The 21303-nt window shown below is 34.3% G+C and overlaps 3 protein-coding genes across 6 annotated transcripts; 1 reads left to right on the forward strand and 2 right to left on the reverse strand.

Moving 5' to 3' along the window:
* Window positions 1–1223: 1223 nt before the first annotated feature.
* On the reverse strand, window positions 1224–7227 carry LOC114403800 (dihydroorotate dehydrogenase (quinone), mitochondrial-like). 4 transcript variants are annotated; one of them, XM_028366964.1, is made up of 12 exons: window positions 6753–7227; window positions 6358–6440; window positions 5800–6123; window positions 5352–5607; window positions 4294–4374; window positions 4093–4200; window positions 3984–4013; window positions 3605–3742; window positions 2994–3031; window positions 2765–2864; window positions 2473–2574; window positions 1224–1681 (listed from the first exon to the last, which is right to left on the reverse strand). In XM_028366964.1, the coding sequence occupies exons 1-11, from the start codon at window positions 6885–6887 to the stop codon at window positions 2500–2502; spliced, it is 1368 nt and encodes a 455-aa protein (XP_028222765.1). In that variant the 5' UTR covers window positions 6888–7227; the 3' UTR covers window positions 1224–1681; window positions 2473–2499. The 4 variants fall into 4 exon arrangements, with proteins under 4 accessions (XP_028222765.1, XP_028222764.1, XP_028222763.1 ...); XM_028366963.1 differs by lacking the exon at window positions 1224–1681 and adding an exon at window positions 1714–1732; XM_028366962.1 differs by lacking the exon at window positions 1224–1681 and adding an exon at window positions 2083–2316.
* A 3958-nt stretch (window positions 7228–11185) lies between these two features.
* Window positions 11186–15703, forward strand: LOC114403845 (anthranilate synthase alpha subunit 2, chloroplastic-like). Its single transcript, XM_028367041.1, has 11 exons — window positions 11186–11473; window positions 11559–11740; window positions 11819–12008; window positions 12453–12604; window positions 12698–12813; window positions 12932–13178; window positions 13263–13319; window positions 13523–13675; window positions 13966–14046; window positions 14862–14948; window positions 15168–15703. The coding sequence occupies exons 1-11, from the start codon at window positions 11359–11361 to the stop codon at window positions 15489–15491; spliced, it is 1704 nt and encodes a 567-aa protein (XP_028222842.1). The 5' UTR covers window positions 11186–11358; the 3' UTR covers window positions 15492–15703.
* Window positions 15704–17182: 1479 nt separating this feature from the next.
* Window positions 17183–19330, reverse strand: LOC114403846 (probable prefoldin subunit 5). Its single transcript, XM_028367042.1, has 2 exons — window positions 18906–19330; window positions 17183–17530 (listed from the first exon to the last, which is right to left on the reverse strand). Exons 1-2 carry the CDS (start codon window positions 19290–19292, stop codon window positions 17447–17449), a joined length of 471 nt encoding a protein of 156 aa, XP_028222843.1. The 5' UTR covers window positions 19293–19330; the 3' UTR covers window positions 17183–17446.
* Between the last annotated feature and the right edge of the window lie 1973 nt (window positions 19331–21303).

Raw genomic sequence — 21303 nt, forward strand, 5'->3', positions numbered from 1 at the left:
AAGTTTTTTAAAATTATCATTCAATCTTACATCTGGAATAATATTTAATTGATAGTAAAAAGTATTACAATATATAATGCAATGTTAGCTTGCTTTTAGAATTGATAATTTTCTTACAAATCAAAACACTTATATTTAGCATTGTTGATCTTAATTACGTGTTTTTTTTAGAATACTTATAAGAAAATCATATAAGATATCTTAGATGTTAATGAGAATAAAGAATGATTGTTGATATACAAAAAAGATGAGGAATAAGCAATGGACTTTAGACAAAGTGTCAAACTTCTAGTGAAAGGATATATGAATGAATCTAATATACACCTAAGTGAGAGGATTGCATGAACTATGTAGGTATAGAAGTATAAAATTGAGAATTATTTAAAAAAAATTATTAGTGTTACCTATATCAACAAAAAAACATATTTTTAATAACTTATCACTTAAGAATTTCATTATTAAGTTGCTTGATTTTAAGTAATTTTGAAATAGGTAACATCTTGAAAAGTTTCTAAGAAAAGATCAGCAATAACAAAACACACTAAAAATACTTGTAGTACTTTGTAGGAACAATCTTCAATCCACAAAACAAGTGTTACACTTTAAAATAATGACAAATAATAAGTAAGCTTATGAGTTAAACAATTAAATTGTATATTAAAGAAAACCTTAAAAAAAACAAATGATATGCGAGTAAGATTTTAAAAGAAAAAGAAAAAAAAAAGTTGTTTATTTTAAATGTAAGTTATACTTCTTCGCTCCTTAATTATAAGATTATTTTTAAAATTTTATTTCTCTTTTTATAAGATCATTTTTCTAATTTCTAGATATAGTAATTTTTTTCTACACACTCTTACTTAATTATTCTCTATCCTAACATTAATGAGAAATAATTAAATAGATAGAAAAATAAGAAAAAATAATTTTAGAATGATAGTACAAGCAATTGATAGATTTAATATGATTAATTAAATTAACTAATTTTCTTAAGGAACATAAATGAGTTGAAATGATTTTATAATTAGAGATAAAAAAAAAGGTATAATTTTTGTCAACAAAAATTGATCTAATTGGTAAGAAACAAATTGATAGCCCTTTTCATCTAACTTTGCTCTTCTCCCATATTGGCTCAACAAAACATCATTTGAAAGCTCATCAATATCTTCAACAAAGACACTCAAAATTGAACCAAACTATAAAGAATAACTATTTAGTGTCACTTTAAAAGGAAAAAAAATAGAAGGGACATATGAAAAAAGGTAGAATGTGCAATGATGATAAGAGTAATGTGGCCCAAAAGCAAAAAGAGCTGTTTCAATAATATTATAATGATAATGATTGGACTTGACAAACAGGGATTGTTGCAAAGGTACGTTGGGGTGGAGGAGGGACGAGGGAGTCAAAGCAGGATAAGGCTATTTGAATTGTTACCGTCTGATTTAGATAAGAGGTCCTGTGATGATGCAAATTTGGAAGTGAGAGCTGCTGATAGCGTCTCCTTAAAGCATCTTCTTGACCTTTCAAATAAAGGCATGCAAATCTTAAGAATCTTAAGATGCACCGCACTGATATTGTTGTCCCTCTTTTTTTAGGTCGAAGCTTATATTGGTACCCTTCTTTGGGTCAATGTATCATCGTGCTGTTTACGCTGTTAATGGCCCCATACTAACAAAGCTTGAACCTGCTAATCAAAAGCCCTTCTTCTGAGCCCAAAATCAAGTCTTTAATTTATCTGATATTTTGGAAACACGTCAATTTCTGAAATATATACTTTATGAAAAACGATTCTTAAAATTAATTAGATTGATCTCAATAATGCAGATTTTAATCTAATGCCCTTTGTTTGAGTTTATCTTTTAAATATTAAAAGATATGTTTAAAAAATGTTGCAATAATTGTGATTAATATAAATAACTTAAAAGACGTCTCCAATGCTTTTTCCATATTTGATAACGCACATTTAAAATAGTTTGTAACAAAGCTGCATAAAGAAATACTTAATTTTTCATAATAAATAAACAAGCAGATCTCAAATCTATCAGCGACTGGTATAGACATCATACATAAAGAGCAGACATACTATGAAGGCTTGTCATTGTGAATCTGTAAAATTAAATTATGGTGTTCCAATCAATAACAACCAATACCTTATCACTGTATATTAAATAATCACATAAAACTGTGTCATGCGATAAAACCGCTTGATTATTGATGGGTTTAACCAACACATGTATTTCTCTATGATGCGGCGGTTTATTGTTCAAACAATTGCTCAAAATAAACACTGCCTGAGTTGCCTCAAAAATCCTTGGCTTGCTTTTACAATTCAGAACATGTGGCGAAACCCAAATAAAATAAACAATAAGATAAAATCTGGTATTGATTAAAGCAAGCTTAAAAAAATGATTTTGCAATTTCAGTATTGCCAAAACCGGAACATTACTACTCCTAAAATAAGATTATGGTTCTTACAGCACGGGATTCTGATGTGGACAAAGGTCATCTACAATCTGCACCAACTGCATCAACAATGGATTTGAAACCATCTCTTTCCAGGCATGAAGCTAATTCAGCCTGAAACCAATTGAATAAGAATGAGAATTTTGGTGCATACACTGAGTGATTTGAATCATCAACCATATTCTGAGGAATAAATGCACGAGAATTTTGGTGCATACACTGAGTGATTTGAATCATCAACCATATTCTGAGGAATAAATGCACGAGAATTTTGGTGCATACACACGCTAATTGTGGCGCATACCTTTATCTGAGGAATAAGTGCAGGTCCCCCATAAGCGAATGCGGTATAGAGCTGAACTAGAGTTGCTCCAGCTCGTATTTTCTTATATGCATCTTCCCCACTAAATTAATATAAAAAGCTTAAACAGATAATTGTATAATTCATGTTTTTTAAATCATAAGAGATACACTGTAGATAACCAGTAATCAGCTACACTAATGAATGAGTGAAGGAACATGTTAGTTTTTACCTGCTAATGCCCCCACAGCCAATCAAAGGAATCCGGCCCTGATATACATGAAATGACAGCACCAAGTTGTTAAGTGTGACTAACATATATAAGTAAAGCACAACTCCCCTCCCCCCAAAAAAAATACAATTATATATATATAAAGGGAATTAGAGAACAAAATATAAGAGTTCAAATGATGTGCATTGGAAAGAGGGAAAACAAATCAATGAGATAGCATACTGTACTACACAGAATACAGCCAAGTGTTTGTCACAGCCTCACTGGTATTTGCAGGTTATATTATTAAATTTCACACCAAGGAATGAATTGGTTGCCTCTAACTTTTACTCCAAGTAACCACAAATTATGTGCAACTATACGCATGCTAAATCTATAATTAAAGATATTGAAAATAATTAACAGCAAAAGGAAATTCAAGACTCAATCAGGATCTGAGTATTTTCTATGTGGCAGCTGTAATTCAGTGCTTACAAGTGAATACATTAGCATCCACAAATAATATATTGCTTGCATAATCCAGAGTAATGGCATGCATTATAGACATGGGATTGCATGCACCTCTATCTCAGTACTATTTACAAATAACACAGTAAAACCAATAGACATACCCTAGTCAAGATATACATCTCCTTCAAGATGTTGGTGGAGAGATTGAAGAGAGGCTTCCCACTCAAGCCACCAGTTTCTGAAGCCAATGGATTTTTACTGGCAGGATCTGGTCTTGAAATGGTTGTGTTTGATATAATCTAGAAACAATAAATAATTAGAGAGCAAATGAAGTGAATATTGGGCCTGTTTGAATACAAGGTATAAGTTCTTTTAATAGCTTCTCTGCTGGAAATATAGAAGCTTTTCTGGTAGAGAAGCTATTAAAAGCTGTCAAAAGGACTTTTAGCCTTGTATCCAAACAGGCTCGTTGTGCAATTAGAAGATTTAAGTTCCAGCTAGTGGCTATAATTTGAAATTAGTGATGAAGCAGAGAGATACCAGTCCATCCAAGTGAAGAGTCAAGGCAACCTACAATCAAAGCAGAAACTGTTATAGAGCATATGAGATTATGAAGATAGGAGAAATATATTAACATGCACATGCTTACTGCAGCAATATCTTCAAGGTCTTCTTTTGACAAATCTGGAGCAATTTTTACCAGCAATGGAGGTGGGCCCTCCTCACCCCATTGCATTTCATCACGAGCAGCTTGAACCTTCACAAAAAGGCAAATTTTGCTAGAGTCAAGCTCCCAAGTATGCAACACAAAAAACTCATGGAGAAAGCTTTACATTCTTCCAAGTTCTACCTTCTTCACAAGATCCTTCAATTGCTTTCTTCCTTGAAGCATGCGCAAACCAGGGGTATTGGGTGATGAAACATTAATCACCTAGAAAAGGATATTAAAAACATTAAACAGAATAGATTACCAAACATTTGTCTTACAAATTTGTAGTAAGCTGCACAGATGCTTGATTAAAAAAAATTGGAATCCCTATGTCAGTTGTTTTTTGCCATCCATTTCTCACTTTTCTAAACCAGGGAATTGGCAATGGAGGTGACAACACCCTTGAAAGAAACACATTTGTTGAACATCAAGGACAACCTAAAAACATAATCCTTCAAATTGGATGATCAATCATACTACTCACATCATGTTCTGGTGAAAGGTTTGGGTGGGAAATTTGGAGGATGTAAAACCGTTCCCATTGCTGAGTTTCCATCCTTTCATTTCTCCATAATGAACTTAAAAAAAATGACCGGGGATTTTAAGCTGGCAGTAAAGGCAATGATCCTGGGTATAAATCTTAGATCTCTTTAGTCATTATACACCACAACACTTCTGTTCCTTAGTAAACCAACATTTTATATAGAAGATGTATCTTTCAATATGTTAGCTTTTGTATGCAATTACACATAATACCGATAATGAATGATGATATGCAATTACACATAATCAGGATAATGAATGATGATAAACCACAAACTGTAAAAGTTCATTGTTAATCTATGGAGTATAAAAAAGCTCAAGACACAATTTGCTAAGGGATTGTAATCATTTTTTTGTTGTTTAAAAAAGTAATAAAAAAATGCACGACATACATGCCAAACCCAACAGAAAAGGTTTGTAATCATTTTTTTGTCACTGAGTAAGGGATTGTAATCATTTTTTTGTCACTGACTACCTTTACTGCATCTATCTAACTGTGTGAAGAGAGTTACTAAGCATGTTAGAGTTTAGGCATGAAAGGAGTACAGTTTATTTATAATCTGCACTCAGTCATACCAGGATAAATTACAGTATATAAGGTTGTCTATCTTTCCTTTCTTTTCTATAAAAGGCACATATAAGAAAAGACTATTTACCAAGTAATCAGCATATTGGGACAATGTATGAACTCCTTGAACATAATCTGACGCAGCATCTTCACTTGTCTTGTTCTTTCCAAGATTGACACCAAGGATGCCAGGGCCAGCTTTTCCACCATGTTTGACTTCATTATTGGAAGAAGCTGAAGCGCTTGAAGTTTCATCTAGTTTCCTCTTACCGTGCTGAGCGCCTAGCCGCTTTGCAACAACAACAATTCCCTCACTATTAAAGCCACATCTATTTATTACAGCACTGCACATTAAATTGATCAGTCTTAGAGCAATGTAAATAGCATAAGCAAACTTTTTAAAAGTTCATCTTATAGCATCAACAACCTTCTGCGGTGTATAGAAGTGATTGGAAAAGTCAAAAAAGAAAATATAAAACAGATTCAATCTGTTAATCAGAAGCAGAAGAACAAAGAAAAAAAATATAAACTCTTACCCTTCTTTTTGCAACCTGAAGATACGAGGTTTTGGATTGCCATCCTGGGGGACAGGAGTAACAGAGCCAACCTCCACAAAGCCAAAGCCCAGAGCAAGTAAACCATCTACAGCCTCAGCGTTTTTATCAAAGCCTGCAGCAAGGCCTACTGGGTTGGAGAATTTTCTTCCCCAAACTTCTAGCCCTAAGATTGATGGGTCGGGCCTCTTCTCCCTTGGAACCCAACCACGAGCTGCAGCCGAGACACCCAAGTTGTGTGCAAACTCAGGATCCAGCAAAGCAAAAAAAGGATTCACAAGTTTTGTCGCCGAGAATAACCATCCACTGCAAAAGAGATAACTCCAAATCTGGATCATTCATTTCCAAGGTATGCATTTCATTTTCAAGGCACCAAGCATTTTTTTCCCTGGAGAAATCACTTAAAAATTGCATTTATTTTCAAAGAAGAGTTTTCTTTTTTTCTCTTCCTAATATTAAAAACTAATACTATAACACATCAAATGCAGAATTAGAGGAAAAACCAAATGCATACAACATTCAAACTCCCAAATGAAGTACCAGAAAGTAGCTTCATCCACAGTACTCACATAAGCTCCACCAGCTATAAGTAGACCTATGGTGGCTCCCGTCAACAACCTTCCCTGCAATTTAAAGTAATCAATGTAGGTCAACTACACAAGCAAGATAAAGTTACAACCTACATGCACATGTAAGCTACAAACTTGATCACAACACAAATATTCCATATTTTCCTAAATATGTTTCCATGAATTCTCTCTAAGATCTTTCAATCCATTAACACGCGAAATCGCACGCTGCAACACGCACCCCGCGTTTGCAAATTGCAGCATGCTAAATGAAACGAGCATCTTCCAACCTCAATGAATCAACAAGACAATGCATAATGTCAAACACCATAAATACACACGCACACGAAGGATGAGAATACGCACTTTCTTGGAATAATGACCGATCTTAGGAGCAATTTTTGGCGCAGAAGAAAAGCATCTAATGCCAGGAAGCTGATTCGAGACTACACTTTTGAGAAGAACGTCTCTCAGTAACTTTCTAGAAGACCATGCGGCCATGAGTTCAGAGAATTCGCAAAAGCCACCGAACAAACGTAACCTCAACGCGACACTCGGAAAAAAGGAATTCACTCGCAGAGGGCTTATGATTCCGAAGGTTCAAACCCTTCGTTAAGTAAACGGAGGAGGTATACGAATGTGTTGCGAGCCTCGTGCTTTCAGGTGCAATGGGTAGTGAACGGAAGGCAGAGATGAGAGGAATTTGAACGAAGGCGATGGATGACGGTGAATGCGGTGCTCCGGCGGCGACAGAGCCGTCGTCAGTGAAGGCGCGGTGTTTGGAGAAAAGACGCAGTCACAAGGTGTTTTCCTTACAGGTTGATGCTCGAACTTGAAAAAAACCTCAGAGCTACTAAAACGATGTCGTTTGGTGGAAGGTGGATGTCTTATTGGGCTCTAATTTGAGGCCCAACTAAGCAATTGCTTTGCGCGCCCAGTTTTTTTCTTGTACACCCAAATTTACGGATTCGTAATCCATATGAACTGATATGGATTGCCATCCCTATGGGTGCATACAAATTTTTTAAAATTAAATATTTTTTTATGAATTAACTTAAAAGTAATGACCTATGCAAGATTCAAACCTATGAGTTTTAGGTTATTAATACAACACTCTAACCAATTGAATTAATAGATCAATCATGTTATAAAATAATTAATGTCATTATATATAAAATTAAAATTTCTAATGTATATTTAATGCACATATATATTTACGTAATAAATTTGGTGACAATTAATTTTGGTACATTAATTTCTAATGTATATTTAATGCACATGTAAATTTACATGATAAATTTTACGATAATTAATTTTTGTACATTAAATATATTAGAACAAAATTAGTTGTCACAAAATTTATTATGTAAATTTACATGTATATTAAATATACATTAGAAATTTTAGTATTATATATAGCGACATTAATTATTTTATAACATAATTGACTTATTAGCTCGGTTGGTTAAAATATCGTGTTAATAATATGAAAGCCATAGGTTTGAATCTTGCATGACCATCAATTTGTAAAACATTTTTTTTAAAAAAAAGTGTAATCCCTACACACGAAAAACCTTATGGTATACTTGGTTGTGTTCCGAAAACTAAATGTATTTTGAAAATAATTTTTTAAACATGTAATGTATTGAAGATATAAGGTGAGTTGGATGATTAAGAAAAAAAAAAAGGAAGGAAAGGTCACAGATTGGATTTCTTCTACTAACAAAAACTAACATTTTAACAACTAACATTTGTCGATAAAAAAAATATAATGTGTCAATTATCTATTTATACATTTTATGAAAAAATTACAAATCTTAGCATGTACTAGATATGGTGGTGGTGATTAAAAAAATAATAGCATATACTAAAGGTGGTGATGTTGATAGCAAACAACTTACTACTTCAACTTATAAATGTGTTATGTTGTAACACTTTCCTATTGCAATGCCAAACCAACAATTGGATGATCCTATCCACATACAAGAACTATAGTACATGCTAAAAGGTCCCTCCACAATCCATATGTTCCTGTTGGTGTATAAGTTCTTAAGGAATTTTTAAGGGGTTCACAAAACCTAATTGTCGTTACTCTTTAGGTCCTTTACAGACCAAGTTGTCACTTGCTTGTGAATAAAAAAAAGTAATAGAGGTTCAAATTATAATACATATTATATTTCACATTTATTTAAAAGATGTGATTATATTTATGTGGGTATGGCATAAGCTACGACTCGGATGTCCAAGTACATGTTTATTTTCAGTTCCAAAAGGACGTTTGGAGTAAAATAAATTTGCAAAAGCATCCAAACTCTTTCTTTTACAGAGTTTAGTTTATGGACCATTAGATTTACTTTGGAATTCATGCACCGTATTATGACTTGAAATCCAAACATGCACTGAAGACTACTTGATTATTTGAACAAAGTCTAAATAAACTTTCCTAATGAAGAATACTTTGTTAATTATAGAAAGCATAGAGATACTTTGTTGAAAATAATACTTTGTAGTAGGTTTTAATTTAAATGTAACAAACTACTAAAAATGTAGTCTAAGGAGGTGAAAAAAGATTACTTGCATCTCAATTGATTTTTAGTGAAAAATCCATTAAGTGCAAAAGGACTGGACATAGCTCTTAAGTTAAGAGCGAACTAGGGTAAAAATTAGTGTTGTTAGGTTATTCCTTCTCTTTGTGTTTTGCCTTTACACATCTAACATTTGGAGATTGAATTCTATTTTTCTCAACGCATATTTCACGCAAACTTTTTATCTGTATTGCTTTATATTTGTGCAAGTTGTTGTTTGCTTTTACTGATGCCTTACAAAAAATTTCAAAATGAAACAAAAATATAATTCGACCTCCTTCTCATGTTTGACTTAGCTATAAAGGATAGTGTACTCATGTTTTTTGCTTTTATATGTGTTTTTATATTATAAAGATAGTTTATTGCCTATACTTGGGTCTATTATAAGTCTTGGTGGAAAAAACCCTTTTAGCAGCATCTTACCCATAGACATTAGTAGAAATCCTAATGACTAATTCTTCTATTTTGTTGTTACAATTGTGGAAAGTGAGAACAAAGACTAGTAAAAATTATTTATACAAAATTTGTTTGATGTTGGTGGTGAAAATAACTGGATCTTCATTTTACATAAATAAAAATTACGTCCTATTTGTGTTGTGCACTCACTAGTCAATTTTGGATAGATGCGCAAAGTGGTCATCCCTATAAGTGCTATAGTGAGACAGTGGAGGGTGACCATTGTTCTGAAGTATATAAAACAATGTACCTAATTTGTAATTTTATACCATACATGTAAAAAAACAAAAACAAAAAAAAACAAATCACAAAATTAAAGAGTAAATACATAGTCATAATTAGTAAGAGGGACTTAAAAATATTAAGTGCTTACTTTTTTTGTAAAAGAAGGGGGACTTAATAAGGGACTTAAAAACTGTTTTTGCAAAAGAGTGAGATTTAAAGTTGGGAGAAAGAAACACTATTAAGGTCAATTTTGTAAAACACTTATAATGGAAAAGTGACCGACAATAATTAACAAGGGGTGCATTGAAAAAATAAAATAAAGATAACACAAATTTGAAGGGAGAAGTGACCGACAACAATTAATAAGATGCGTGTTGAAACAAAAATAAAAGATAAAAGTGACCACAACAGTTAATAAAATCATTAAAAAAATAAAATAGGTAATCACAAATTTAAGGAAAAAAGTGACTAACAATAATTAATAAGGGATGTATTTTTTTTAAAAATAAAGCAAATTTAAAGAGAAAAGTGATCGACAACAATTAATAAGGAATGTATTGAAAATATCAAAAGATATAATAGATTTAAGACACTTACAATAAGAAAAAAATGAATGACAACAATTAATAAGGGGAGCGTTGAAAAGGCTTAAAAGATAAATTAATTTTAAAATACTAGCAACAAGAAAATCAACCAATAACAATTAATATGGAGATTTTTAATTCGTATGAATTAAACTTAAGTATCACGAAATTTACAACAACTCACAACTAATTAAGTTAGCCGATTTTGATAATAGGAAACGACAAGATTAAGTGATGGATTAGAGTTTTTGATCCCACGCACATTGAAATTGCGCCTAATTGTTACACATACCCACCCACCATGATTTGGCCACAAAATGTGACCGCTTCAATGTTTTGTATCCCACATGATAATCTACTCTTGCCACTAATACTTTAGGCAACGCGCTTGACTATTTAGGTTGTGCATTTAGATGTCATTATCTCCCAAAGTCCATTTCACTAGGAAAAGAAGTCATGCTATCACATCCTTAACTAAAATTAAAGAAAATTAACAACAAAAACTAAAACACATTTATAGTTATTTATGTATGAACTAAAATATTTTCATGTTTCATCTCATAATAAGTGTCATGTAAGAAGAAGAAGAAAAATTCAAAATAAATGTTATTTTAGTTTTCTTAATATCATATCAATTATTTTTTAAAACTTATATCCTTAACAACATTAATGATGAACAATAAATATTACAAACAAATTAATAAATGAAAACAATAATTTGGTGAAAAAAATTAATTTATTTACTAAAATTTCTTAATCTGAGTTGAAAAAGAAATAGGAAAACATTTATTTTTGGTATGCAAAAACCCTAAGACGACACTTATTTTATGATGCAGGGAATAATTTTGAAGTGTAATAAAGAAAATCAAATGAATAATTAATCTTAAGAAAAAGAAAGGGGGTTGCAAAAAGAAATGACCTGAAGTCTCTATATATTCCAGGTAACGAAGACCAGCCCAACCCAATGAAAGCGTAACCATGAACGGCACGTGTAGCGGAGTACTAGGCCGCCGTTACACGCTACTGCTGTCCGTCGTCACCGTTTGAATTACCCACCGCTACTTTGTCGTCATTCTTCTTCTTCTTCCCTTTTCATTGACCTTTTCCTTCCTTCGTCCTCCAATGGCGACTGTTCCGCACCCATTATCCCTCGCAAGTGTAGGTTTTGCTAACCGAACCTCCTCCATCTCCAGATCCACTCTCAAATGCTGCGCTCAATCTCCTTCTCCTTCACTAGGTCATTCTCCTTCTCGCTCTTTTCTTTCTCTTTATTTCTCTCACTCTCCAATGCTTCATCCACCGTTTACTTATTCTTCCTTCAGTTGACAACGCCCAGAAGTTTCTCGAAGCTTCCAAGAAGGGGAACGTCATTCCTCTCTTCCGCTGCATATTTTCCGATCACCTCACTCCGGTGCTTGCGTACCGGTGCCTGGTTAAGGAGGACGAGAGAGATGCTCCGAGTTTTCTCTTTGAATCGGTCGAGCCAGGCCAAATTTCTAGCATCGTGAGAACGCTTTCTATTTTTGTTTTTGTTTGAGAATGTGTTGGTTTGTGTACTGATTTATGCGTTGACTGTAATCAGGGACGGTACAGTGTGGTTGGAGCACAGCCGTGTATGGAAATTGTGGCGAAAGAGAACGTGGTTACTATTATGGACCACGTGGAAGGGCGCAGGAGTGAGGAAATTGTAGAGGATCCTCTGGTGATTCCTCGTAGGATCATGGAGAAGTGGACGCCTCAACTCTTAGATGAACTTCCTGAAGCGTTTTGTGGCATGTGAAATTGACTCCTAATCCTAATTCTCGTTTTTTTATCACTCTGAATTTTTATATGCTGTGAGTGTTACATTAAAAAAATATTTTATACTCTCGCCCAATCAGAAATCATGGCCGTTATGACTTACTTTTTAAGGTACTTTCCGTATATAATGTAAAACTTCTTACAAAGACAAACTCAGTGCATCCACTTATTTACTGGATTATCTATTTTTATTATAGTGTACCACTGACTCGGTGGTGGTTGTGTTTGTTGTGTAAAATTTTACTGTGTATAAGCAGCCTCAATCACTGATCAGGCTAACTTGTTTCCTTTTTTGTAACTTGATTTGTTATGCAAAGAGATTTCTGGTTATTCAATAGAGATTTCTTGCTTGCTTCAAATGTTTTGAGATGGAAAATGAGTTTCTATTTTGTTTGTGTGTCATTTTCTCCTTGCAGGTGGTTGGGTAGGGTATTTCTCTTATGATACAATGCGCTATGTAGAAAAGAAGAAACTTCCATTTTCTAATGCCCCAGTAGATGACAGAAACCTTCCTGATGTTCATCTGGGCCTTTATGACAGTGTGATTGTGTTTGATCATGTTGAAAAGGTACTCTTTATGTTTGATTGACAGGTGCTGTGCAAATTTGATTGTTGCTTGTAAGAAAAACATATGTTATTTCTTTGACTTTGTTCAATCCAGAAAGCATATGTGATTCATTGGGTTCGGGTGGATCGATATTCTTCAGCTGAGGAGGCCTTCGAAGATGGAAGGAACCGGCTGGAAACTCTAGTATCTCGGGTGCATGATATAATTACGTGAGTAAGCTGTTTTCTTTTTCCCCATTGCTTTTCTTCTTGGCTTAACATTTCAGATTAAGGTCAAGGATGACATTTTTTGGTTGCTAAGTTTAATTTCAGTATCTACAAATTTCAGCCCAAGGCTGCCTACAGGTTCGATAAAGTTATACACTCGTCTCTTTGGTCCTAAACTGGAGATGTCAAACATGACAAATGAGGAGTATAAGAGGGCAGTATTGAAGGCTAAAGAGCACATACGGGCTGGTGATATTTTTCAAATTGTACTAAGTCAACGTTTTGAACAGAGAACTTTTGCAGACCCATTTGAAATCTACAGAGCATTGAGGATTGTTAATCCTAGTCCATATATGACTTATTTACAGGTTTGCCAGTTTCTCGTGCCATTATCTTTTTATTAGTTAGTTTGCATTCAAAAGTTAACTTGTTGAAATATATACTGGTATCAGGCCAGAGGAAGTATTTTGGTTGCTTCAAGTCCAGAAATTCTTACACGGGTGAAGAAGGTAACCTTGTGCAATAATTACTCAAATAGTTGGCTTTATCTTCTAATCTTCCTCCACAATATCAATAATCTTAATATATGCTTATAGTTAGCCTTGTTCTTGTTTATTAACCCTTTTTATGCTTCTTAAATTTTAATAGACCATTATGAACTTCATTACAGGTCTAACAAGTATTAATAGGCATTTCATATCCTTTTTTACAGAGAAAGATCACCAATCGGCCCCTTGCTGGTACTGTTAGAAGAGGAAAAACACCAAAAGAAGATATCATGTTGGAGAAACAACTTTTGAATGATGAAAAGCAATGTGCAGAGCACGTAATGCTAGTTGATTTGGGGAGAAATGATGTTGGAAAGGTATAATATAGTTTTCAATTGAAGGAATAATGTCCAGAGCATGTATGTGCAAAGCAAAATTTGAATCTCACGCACCTTGTTGAAGGAATCAATATTTCGTAATTCATAACACTAACCGTATTCTACATTCTATTTTGCTATTAAACATATATCTTTATCTTTATATATGCATCACACAGTTGCTTTGCAGTTGGGTAGTTTATGATCACACTTTTTCTAAATTGTGCATGCGGCTGTAAACCGTTTCTTTTATGTTTTAGCCATGTGCTTAATGCAAGATGAATATGCAGGTCTCCAAACCGGGTTCTGTTCAAGTTGAAAAGCTTATGAATATTGAGCGCTATTCCCATGTTATGCACATCAGCTCAACAGTAAGTTCCTTTAGCAAAATATGAAAATTTGGAAATATGTGTTTGAATATGTGAAAACTATGTCACAATTATCCTTTTTTTACTGCATGTCACAATTATCTTAAGAATTTTTTAGAGTATCTTAGGTTATCTCTTGGGATTAGTTCTTGTTTCCTTGGTTTTCATATTTCCTAATTATATCACAACGGATACTAGTCTGCCAAATCTAAAGGGCCACAAGGCTTGGGTTGAATTTCTTGGAAGTTCAACTTTTTCATAAAATGACTCCGAAGCTTTTGAATAGGATTCCCACTTGCTTTTGCTTAATCCTTTTCATTTATCGTCTAATCTGCAGTATTTATTATTTTGGTATGTCAAATTGTAAATTTTTTTTTTCCATTTTCTTACAAAGTCACCTATTAGTATACAGAATTTCTTCTTCAAAATCCCCTTTAGGAACCTTGAGTCTCCTTGCAGGTCAGCTCCTTTTAATTTGGCTGTGGAAGTGGTCATTACTTGTTGATTAACAAGGATTTTGTCTCGATATGTGTATAATTTGTTGCTAGAAGCATTTCCCTGTCTCTAGCATGTCTCTTCAGTCTTCCCATCGCATGAGCAGAATTTTCTGATTAAAAGTTTCCGTTCTTCCTATGATTTTCCTTTTGTCTTGTAATTTCCACTCTTTCAGAAACATGAATGATACGGGTGCTAGTAAGCTAGAGTTTCTTCTGGTTTTACTTGAACCATTTCGTTTTATGCTGTTTTGGTTTGGCGGGCAGAAATGAATTCCAGTGCAGAAACTTTTCTCAGATGATGATTAACTGTACCCTTTGCAGGTCACAGGGGAGTTATTAGATCACTTAACAAGCTGGGATGCATTGCGTGCTGCTTTACCTGTTGGTACAGTTAGCGGAGCACCGAAGGTAAATTTTAACACCCTTTAAGACCGTAGCATTCATTTTTGCAGGCTCTCTCCTCACGGATGTAGTTTGTAATATATATTTGCACTTCCCTTCAGTTATCACTAAATATCTGAGAACAGAAAGATACCCTTTGTTGAATGTCACTAGTTTTAGATTGCAGTCTTGGTTCGACTTGTTTGGTTGTAAATTGTTCTCATTATTATGGTTTCTGTAAAACAGGTCAAAGCCATGCAGTTGATTGATGAGTTGGAAGTCGCAAGAAGGGGGCCCTATAGTGGGGGATTTGGAGGTGTATCATTCAATGGCGATATGGACATAGCCCTTGCTCTGAGGACCATAGTTTTCCCTACAAATGCTCGTTATGACACAATGTACTCCTACAAGGATAAGAACAAACGCAGAGAATGGGTTGCCCATCTCCAGGCTGGAGCGGGAATTGTGGCTGACAGTGATGCTGCTGATGAACAAAGAGAGTGCGAGAACAAAGCTGCAGCTCTTGCTCGTGCCATTGATCTTGCAGAATCTTCATTTGTTGATAAATAATTTGGATTGATCCATCATCAGTGATGCTCCTTGATAACTGAGGTGTGCATCCTTTTTAAATGGTAGAGAGGAAGTTTGTGGTGTGGGCAGATGATAGGATATGAATTACGGAGAATCTGAAACTTTGATAATGTTATGACAGAAGTGATGAACATAATAAGGTATTTAATGATAATGACAGCTTTGTGACTTTAGTTAAGTCGTCGTTTTAAGAGACTTCAATAGCCATTTCCGTCGGTCCATCTTAAACCAAAGAAAGCCTTTGACGGAGTTTCTTTTGCTATCATAAAATCTCACCCTACTGAACTTGAAAATAGTTGCAAATATTTGTGTTCTTTATCCAAGAATCACCTTGTTAATTAATAAACGACTGCCGTAGTTCTGTTTTCGGTTGTGATTCATATGAAGTTATATGAAACTGCAACATCTGGGATTAGGAGAATTCATGAGGTTAGGATCAAAACTGCACCGACGTTCAATTTGGAGTAGTAAATAATGAGGTTTAAAATATGGTTTATGAATGACTATTTTTTGGGTAATTTGAAACGGAATTCCTACAGAAAGAATTAAAATTCTCGATAACAGACTTTAAGGGATGCTTGCATTGTTTTCTTTCGTTGGGCCAATTGCAAGTTACAACCCATAGTTGATTTTTGATTTTTTGGTTAAAATAATTGATTCCCATAATGTAATGTTATCATAATTTGAATTTTATCATTACAGGATTTTTTTAAAATATATTTTCACAAATAAAATTTGATCCTAAAATAAAAAATAATAACGTCAACTCCGATCTCTATCATTGCAGACACCTGCAAGATTGCCAGCAAGTCCCACTTTAAGGCACCAACCTCCTTCAGCGGAACCTCTCATTTCCAGAACCATCATAACCTGAGATGGATTTGTGATTTGGGGTTGTTAATTCATGGGTTCTTATTTTGTGGGTTCTTGAATTGTGATTTAGGATTCTTGATTTGTGGGTTTTTGATTTGGGATTTGGGGTTGTGATTTGTTATTTGGGATTCTTGATTTAGGGTAGTGATTTGGGATTCATGATTTGTTCTAGGTTATGTTCTACATTTAGGTTCTGGGAGTTGTTCTTGTGTTTACAAAATGGAGATGTCCTGAGAGAGAAAAAATTACGTTTTGTGACAATTTTTAGCCACTAAAAATTGTTCTTGACTCCATTAGGCAATCACGGCACAGTGACAATACAGACCAAACTGGGTTGATTAAAATAAATGAAGGACCAAAGTGAACTTTTTAATAGATAAAAGGATCAATTTGAAAAAAAAAAAAAGAAGATCAAAGACTAAATACATCATTTGGCCAAAATAAAACCTAAATAAGCAAAATATATAAGAACCAATACCTTAAAGGCTTAAACATTAGAGGCCAAAATTCATGAGGAAATGTAAGAATCGATATCTGACGGAAAATAAAGACCAAAATCTTAACCATGTAAAACTCTAAAAGTTGTCTGTTTGTCGTAACCTCGTTTATTTACCTATGAAAAGGTCGACCGCAACACCAAACGAACACTCTAAAGCTATCCAAATTATTGCGTTAGCCTAGAGGAAACCCTTCCCTCTTCCCCAGACTAACACAATATTACTCGAGGACACCCTTCTCTACCCCCACACGCAAGCATATTTCAGGAGCAGCTTTGGTGAAATTAGAACACACCAGAAAGGCCAGCAAATAACACTTATAACGGGAACTGCAACAGTCTTCTCTAATAAGAGATAATGTACTTGAAACACCAGTGTAAAATTCCTAAATACCCTCTAAATTTCAATTGTCATTGATTGACTCCATTTTCTAAATACACATCCAATAGTTCCAAGCCAAATTTTGGAGGTGCCAACAAAAAGGGAGTTTTCAAATAAAAAGTTTAAATAGTTCTATGGTACAATGCATTGAAAGAAAACAAATAAATTCTATACCAACTACTTTTAGGATGAAGACGCTAATTGCTTCAATTTTGCCTGCAAAATAACACCAGCTTCATCTGCCACATTTTTCTTTTTGGATGCAACCTGCAGTGTGAATTGTACAAATTCATTCGTCTTTTGGATAAGATGAAATCTAATATGGAATTCTTCTTAAATTCATTGAAAAGGCAATGTGAAAAAAGTAATTGACTTGAACAAAGTGGGGGGGAGGAGAAATGTTGTTGAGTCCATTTTCATTTTACAAACAAAATAACATTTTGGGGCAAATTTTTTTCCTAAACAGATTATTTTTTATAATTGTTGTTAATGGCAGATAGCAGCCCCTGACAGGAAGCCGAAAATCTGCCATAAAAATTACTGTAGAATAATACACATCACACACATTTTTTTTATTGGCCAATGTTAGTTGTGTTTGTTAGTGGGAGAGATTTGAACTCACCAACTCTCCCTCCCCCCTTCCCACTTCAACCACAAGTCAATCTTATAACTCTCTCTCACACACACACACACACAGATATATATATATATATAACAGAACAGGATATCAAGCATTTGTCTAGAAAATTTGTACTATGCTGCAAGGATGCTTGACTAATAAAGAGAGAGAGAATATCCATGGAAGCAACCCAAAAACCTGCTATAAGAATATATGGTAGATGGCATTCCAGCCTATGGCAGAAGCAGGGTAGCTATAATAAATAAAATTATAGACAACAATCTAGAAGCAAGTTGTAAGAAGTAAAAGTTTAAAACTCGTAAAAAAGTACACAAGCCACGAACTTGCGAGATAATATCATAAGCCTCATAGCATTAGTTGGGATGAACAGAGAGAAATTCAAACAGCACAGAGAAATAAAGAGCACACAGAAAAGGAATAAAGAGAAACAAAGAATTGGAGTAAGAAACGGAAACAAAATAAAAGGGACTAATGAACAGAGAGATTGATTACTTGAGAGAACCAAATCAGTTGATTGCCTGAGACCTGAGATGTTAATAAAAATGGTTTTCCAGTTTGGGGTCAGATTTAGCAAAACAGAAAAGAAGATGTGAGGCCGCACGCTGGAATTCCAGGGTTTAAAACACGTAGAATGTTTTTCTTTTTTCTCTCTAAAGAGTAATTGCTGCCTTTTCTACCATTTCCATGGTCACCACCATGAGTGCTACGGCAAAAGTGGCCATCAGAGTGCAAATTCATAGCCCTGTAACGACATTTTGCAGGAAATCTGCTATGCTAGAGTGTCCTAATCCACCATGCTCGTATTTAACAACATTTATATTTAGGTTTTAACAATCGCTCTCCGCAATAGAATAGCCACATTTAGTATAAAAACACATAATTACCACATCCAGTCCAACAATTTAAGCGAAAAGCAAGCAAGTTAGCACTAAAACCAAATATGAAATTGTCAAGTCAAAACACAATATAGGTAATAGCGTGTGTAACAGGAAAGAAAAGTACCTCGACGAGTTGATCAAAGTTAGATTTGAGCAAGTTGATTTTGCGGTCGCAGTAATCTTTTCCTTCGGGCATGGTTTTCTCGATGAAGTAGCCGGTGCCGACGTCGACGAGGACGTGTTGGGAGTCGTGGAGGGTGGCGGGGACGTAGAGGGAGGCGGTGAGGGGGACGAGGATGTGGTTGCCCTGGGGGCGGAGGGAGAGATCGTTGAGGGCGGAGGAGGCGATCTCGAGGCGGGTGGTGGCGGTGCGAATGTTGGAGAGGCTGTCTTGGAGAAGATTAACTTCCAGATCGGCTTGCTCTTTCACCGCCTTCAGCTGCTCCACGCTCATCCTCTCCAGACCCATCGAAGAACCACTCCCACTCTTCCACGAACCAGAAGCTGCCATCTCTCTCTCTCTCTCTCTCAAAAACCCTTCGATTCGATCCAACAACTGAATAACTCGAATAAATACTTGACTTAATTTTTCTTTTTTTCTTTAATTTTTTTACAAATTTTATTGTAAAATCTGTAAAAATACTGTCCTATTAATTTTTTTATGACGTCATAAGTTAATTGATTACGAACGTCACTAATACATTGTCGTTTAACACTAAAATGGAAAAAAAAAATCTCTAAAGGAATAATTATTTTAGAGAGTCCAAGAGTTTATTTAAACCTTTAATTTATAATATGAAAATAGATTGCAAGAACTGAAATATTGACTTGAAATATTTTAATTTGAAACTTTTTTATTTTAAAATAAACCTACACTTTATTGTATGAGATTACAAGCAATATTATCTAATCTCTAAGTTATGTTTTATTTATTTTTGCCTTTGTAGCAGGTTTCGGACAAAATCATGAACGCAAAGTGAACTGAAGTATGAAGGAAATCATGGAACCAAGGAAAATGATTGGGCAAAAACTCATGTGTTCGATGCAAATAAATTACTGTCCTATTTAATTTGCATTCCAAATGAACTCATAGAATTAGGCAAATCAAGTCATTTAGGTTTGAATCAAGTCGAGTTGGTCAAATTTGTCTGACTCCTGTCCATCCCTATTTACTCATGCCATCTTTGATTATTGTTAATTTATTTAATTGCATTTAGTCATGATAATATTTCAATTATTAAAAATAAGAAATTTGTCCCAAATCAACATAGTAACAAATTTCTTCCTTGGTCTTATCTTCGACATCTCCATAACAATAGCAAATCCATGTTTTGCTCATTTTGAATGGCAAAAACGTGAAATTGTTAATAATTTTCCACTTAACAATACTGACATAATCATAATTAGCAACCATATTTTTAACACTTAACATTGAATTGTTTAATTTACACTTGTAGTAGTAAAAACAATACATGGGTTATTACAAAATTGAAACATATTTTTGTTTTGTTAAATACATTATGAAAACACATTTCAATAGTGTTTGGAAGAAAACCTAGACGAGAAAAGAAATAAAACTCAACAACAATGGATGTTAGACGACTTCAAAATGTGAGCAACTCTTTCAATGGATGTGAGCAACGGAAGGGGAAGGGAGTGCAAATAGTGCGAGTGGGAGAAGGGGTGTGTTGCTTTCCGGTGGAGAGTGGGTTTTAAGAGGAATGTTAAAAGGCAGAGGATAGGAATAAGGGTAATATTGCTATTTAGAAATTAAAAAAGTGGGATGTGAGCTTAAACAAAAAAGGGGTGTAAATAACATGGTCCTGACATTGTTACAGGAACTATTTTGAAGAGTTGATCTTTTTTTGTTTTGTTTTGTTTCTTTGGGTCAATGAACTGAATAAAGAGCTAATGTTTTTTTTTCTTTTGTCAATTGAGGTGTATCTAAATTTCCTTTACACATCTCTCTATAAAAAATGACATCCAACTAGGCAGGAAAGCAAAGGAAGACTGAACAAATACAAACTGGATTTGGATACGGCCCACACATATACACTGTTGCAACTGGGTGCACCAATTACGTAACCCAACTGCATCAACCCTAAAGAATAATGTGGGTCCAGAATCAGTTTCCAAGTAAGTTAAAAAAGTGAGTGCTGCTGGGGGCACCCAGCATTATTGCTGGTGCACCGGCACTAACCACGAAAAGACAAAAATACTCCTTACGGATCAAATTGATCCGTAAGTTAATTTTTAAGAGTTATGGATCAACTTGATCCGTAAGTCTTTTACAAATCAACTTGATCCTTAAGTCTTTTACGGATCAAGTTGATCCGTAAGTTGATTTTTAAGACTTACGGATCAAGTTGATCTGTAAGTCTTTTATGGATCAACTTGATCTGTAAGTTTTTTACGGATCAAGTTGATCCGTAAGTCTTAAAAATTAACTTACGGATCAACTTGATCTATAAGGGGAGAAATTAACAGGAACAGTTTTATCATTTTAAAAGAATGTTGGGTGC

This window comes from Glycine soja, chromosome 20, assembly GCF_004193775.1.
Source record: "Glycine soja cultivar W05 chromosome 20, ASM419377v2, whole genome shotgun sequence".
NCBI classification, from domain to species: domain Eukaryota; kingdom Viridiplantae; phylum Streptophyta; class Magnoliopsida; order Fabales; family Fabaceae; genus Glycine; species Glycine soja.

Coding starts and splice junctions, on each gene's coding strand:
- LOC114403846 (XM_028367042.1), bottom strand. CDS start 19,292: ATGGCAGCTTCTGGTTCGTGGAAGAGTGGGAGTGGTTCTTCGATGGGT. Junction 17,531..18,905: donor ACTTTGATCAACTCGTCGAG/GTACTTTTCTTT, acceptor TTCACACTGCAG/GTTGCATCCAAAAAGAAAAA.
- LOC114403845 (XM_028367041.1), top strand. CDS start 11,359: ATGGCGACTGTTCCGCACCCATTATCCCTCGCAAGTGTAGGTTTTGCT. Junction 11,474..11,558: donor ATCTCCTTCTCCTTCACTAG/GTCATTCTCCTT, acceptor TTCTTCCTTCAG/TTGACAACGCCCAGAAGTTT. Junction 13,676..13,965: donor GGAGAAATGATGTTGGAAAG/GTATAATATAGT, acceptor ATGAATATGCAG/GTCTCCAAACCGGGTTCTGT.
- LOC114403800 (XM_028366964.1), bottom strand. CDS start 6,887: ATGGCCGCATGGTCTTCTAGAAAGTTACTGAGAGACGTTCTTCTCAAA. Junction 6,441..6,752: donor TCGGTCATTATTCCAAGAAA/GTGCGTATTCTC, acceptor TTTAAATTGCAG/GGAAGGTTGTTGACGGGAGC. Junction 2,865..2,993: donor GGCTGTGGGGGCATTAGCAG/GTAAAAACTAAC, acceptor ATATTAATTTAG/TGGGGAAGATGCATATAAGA.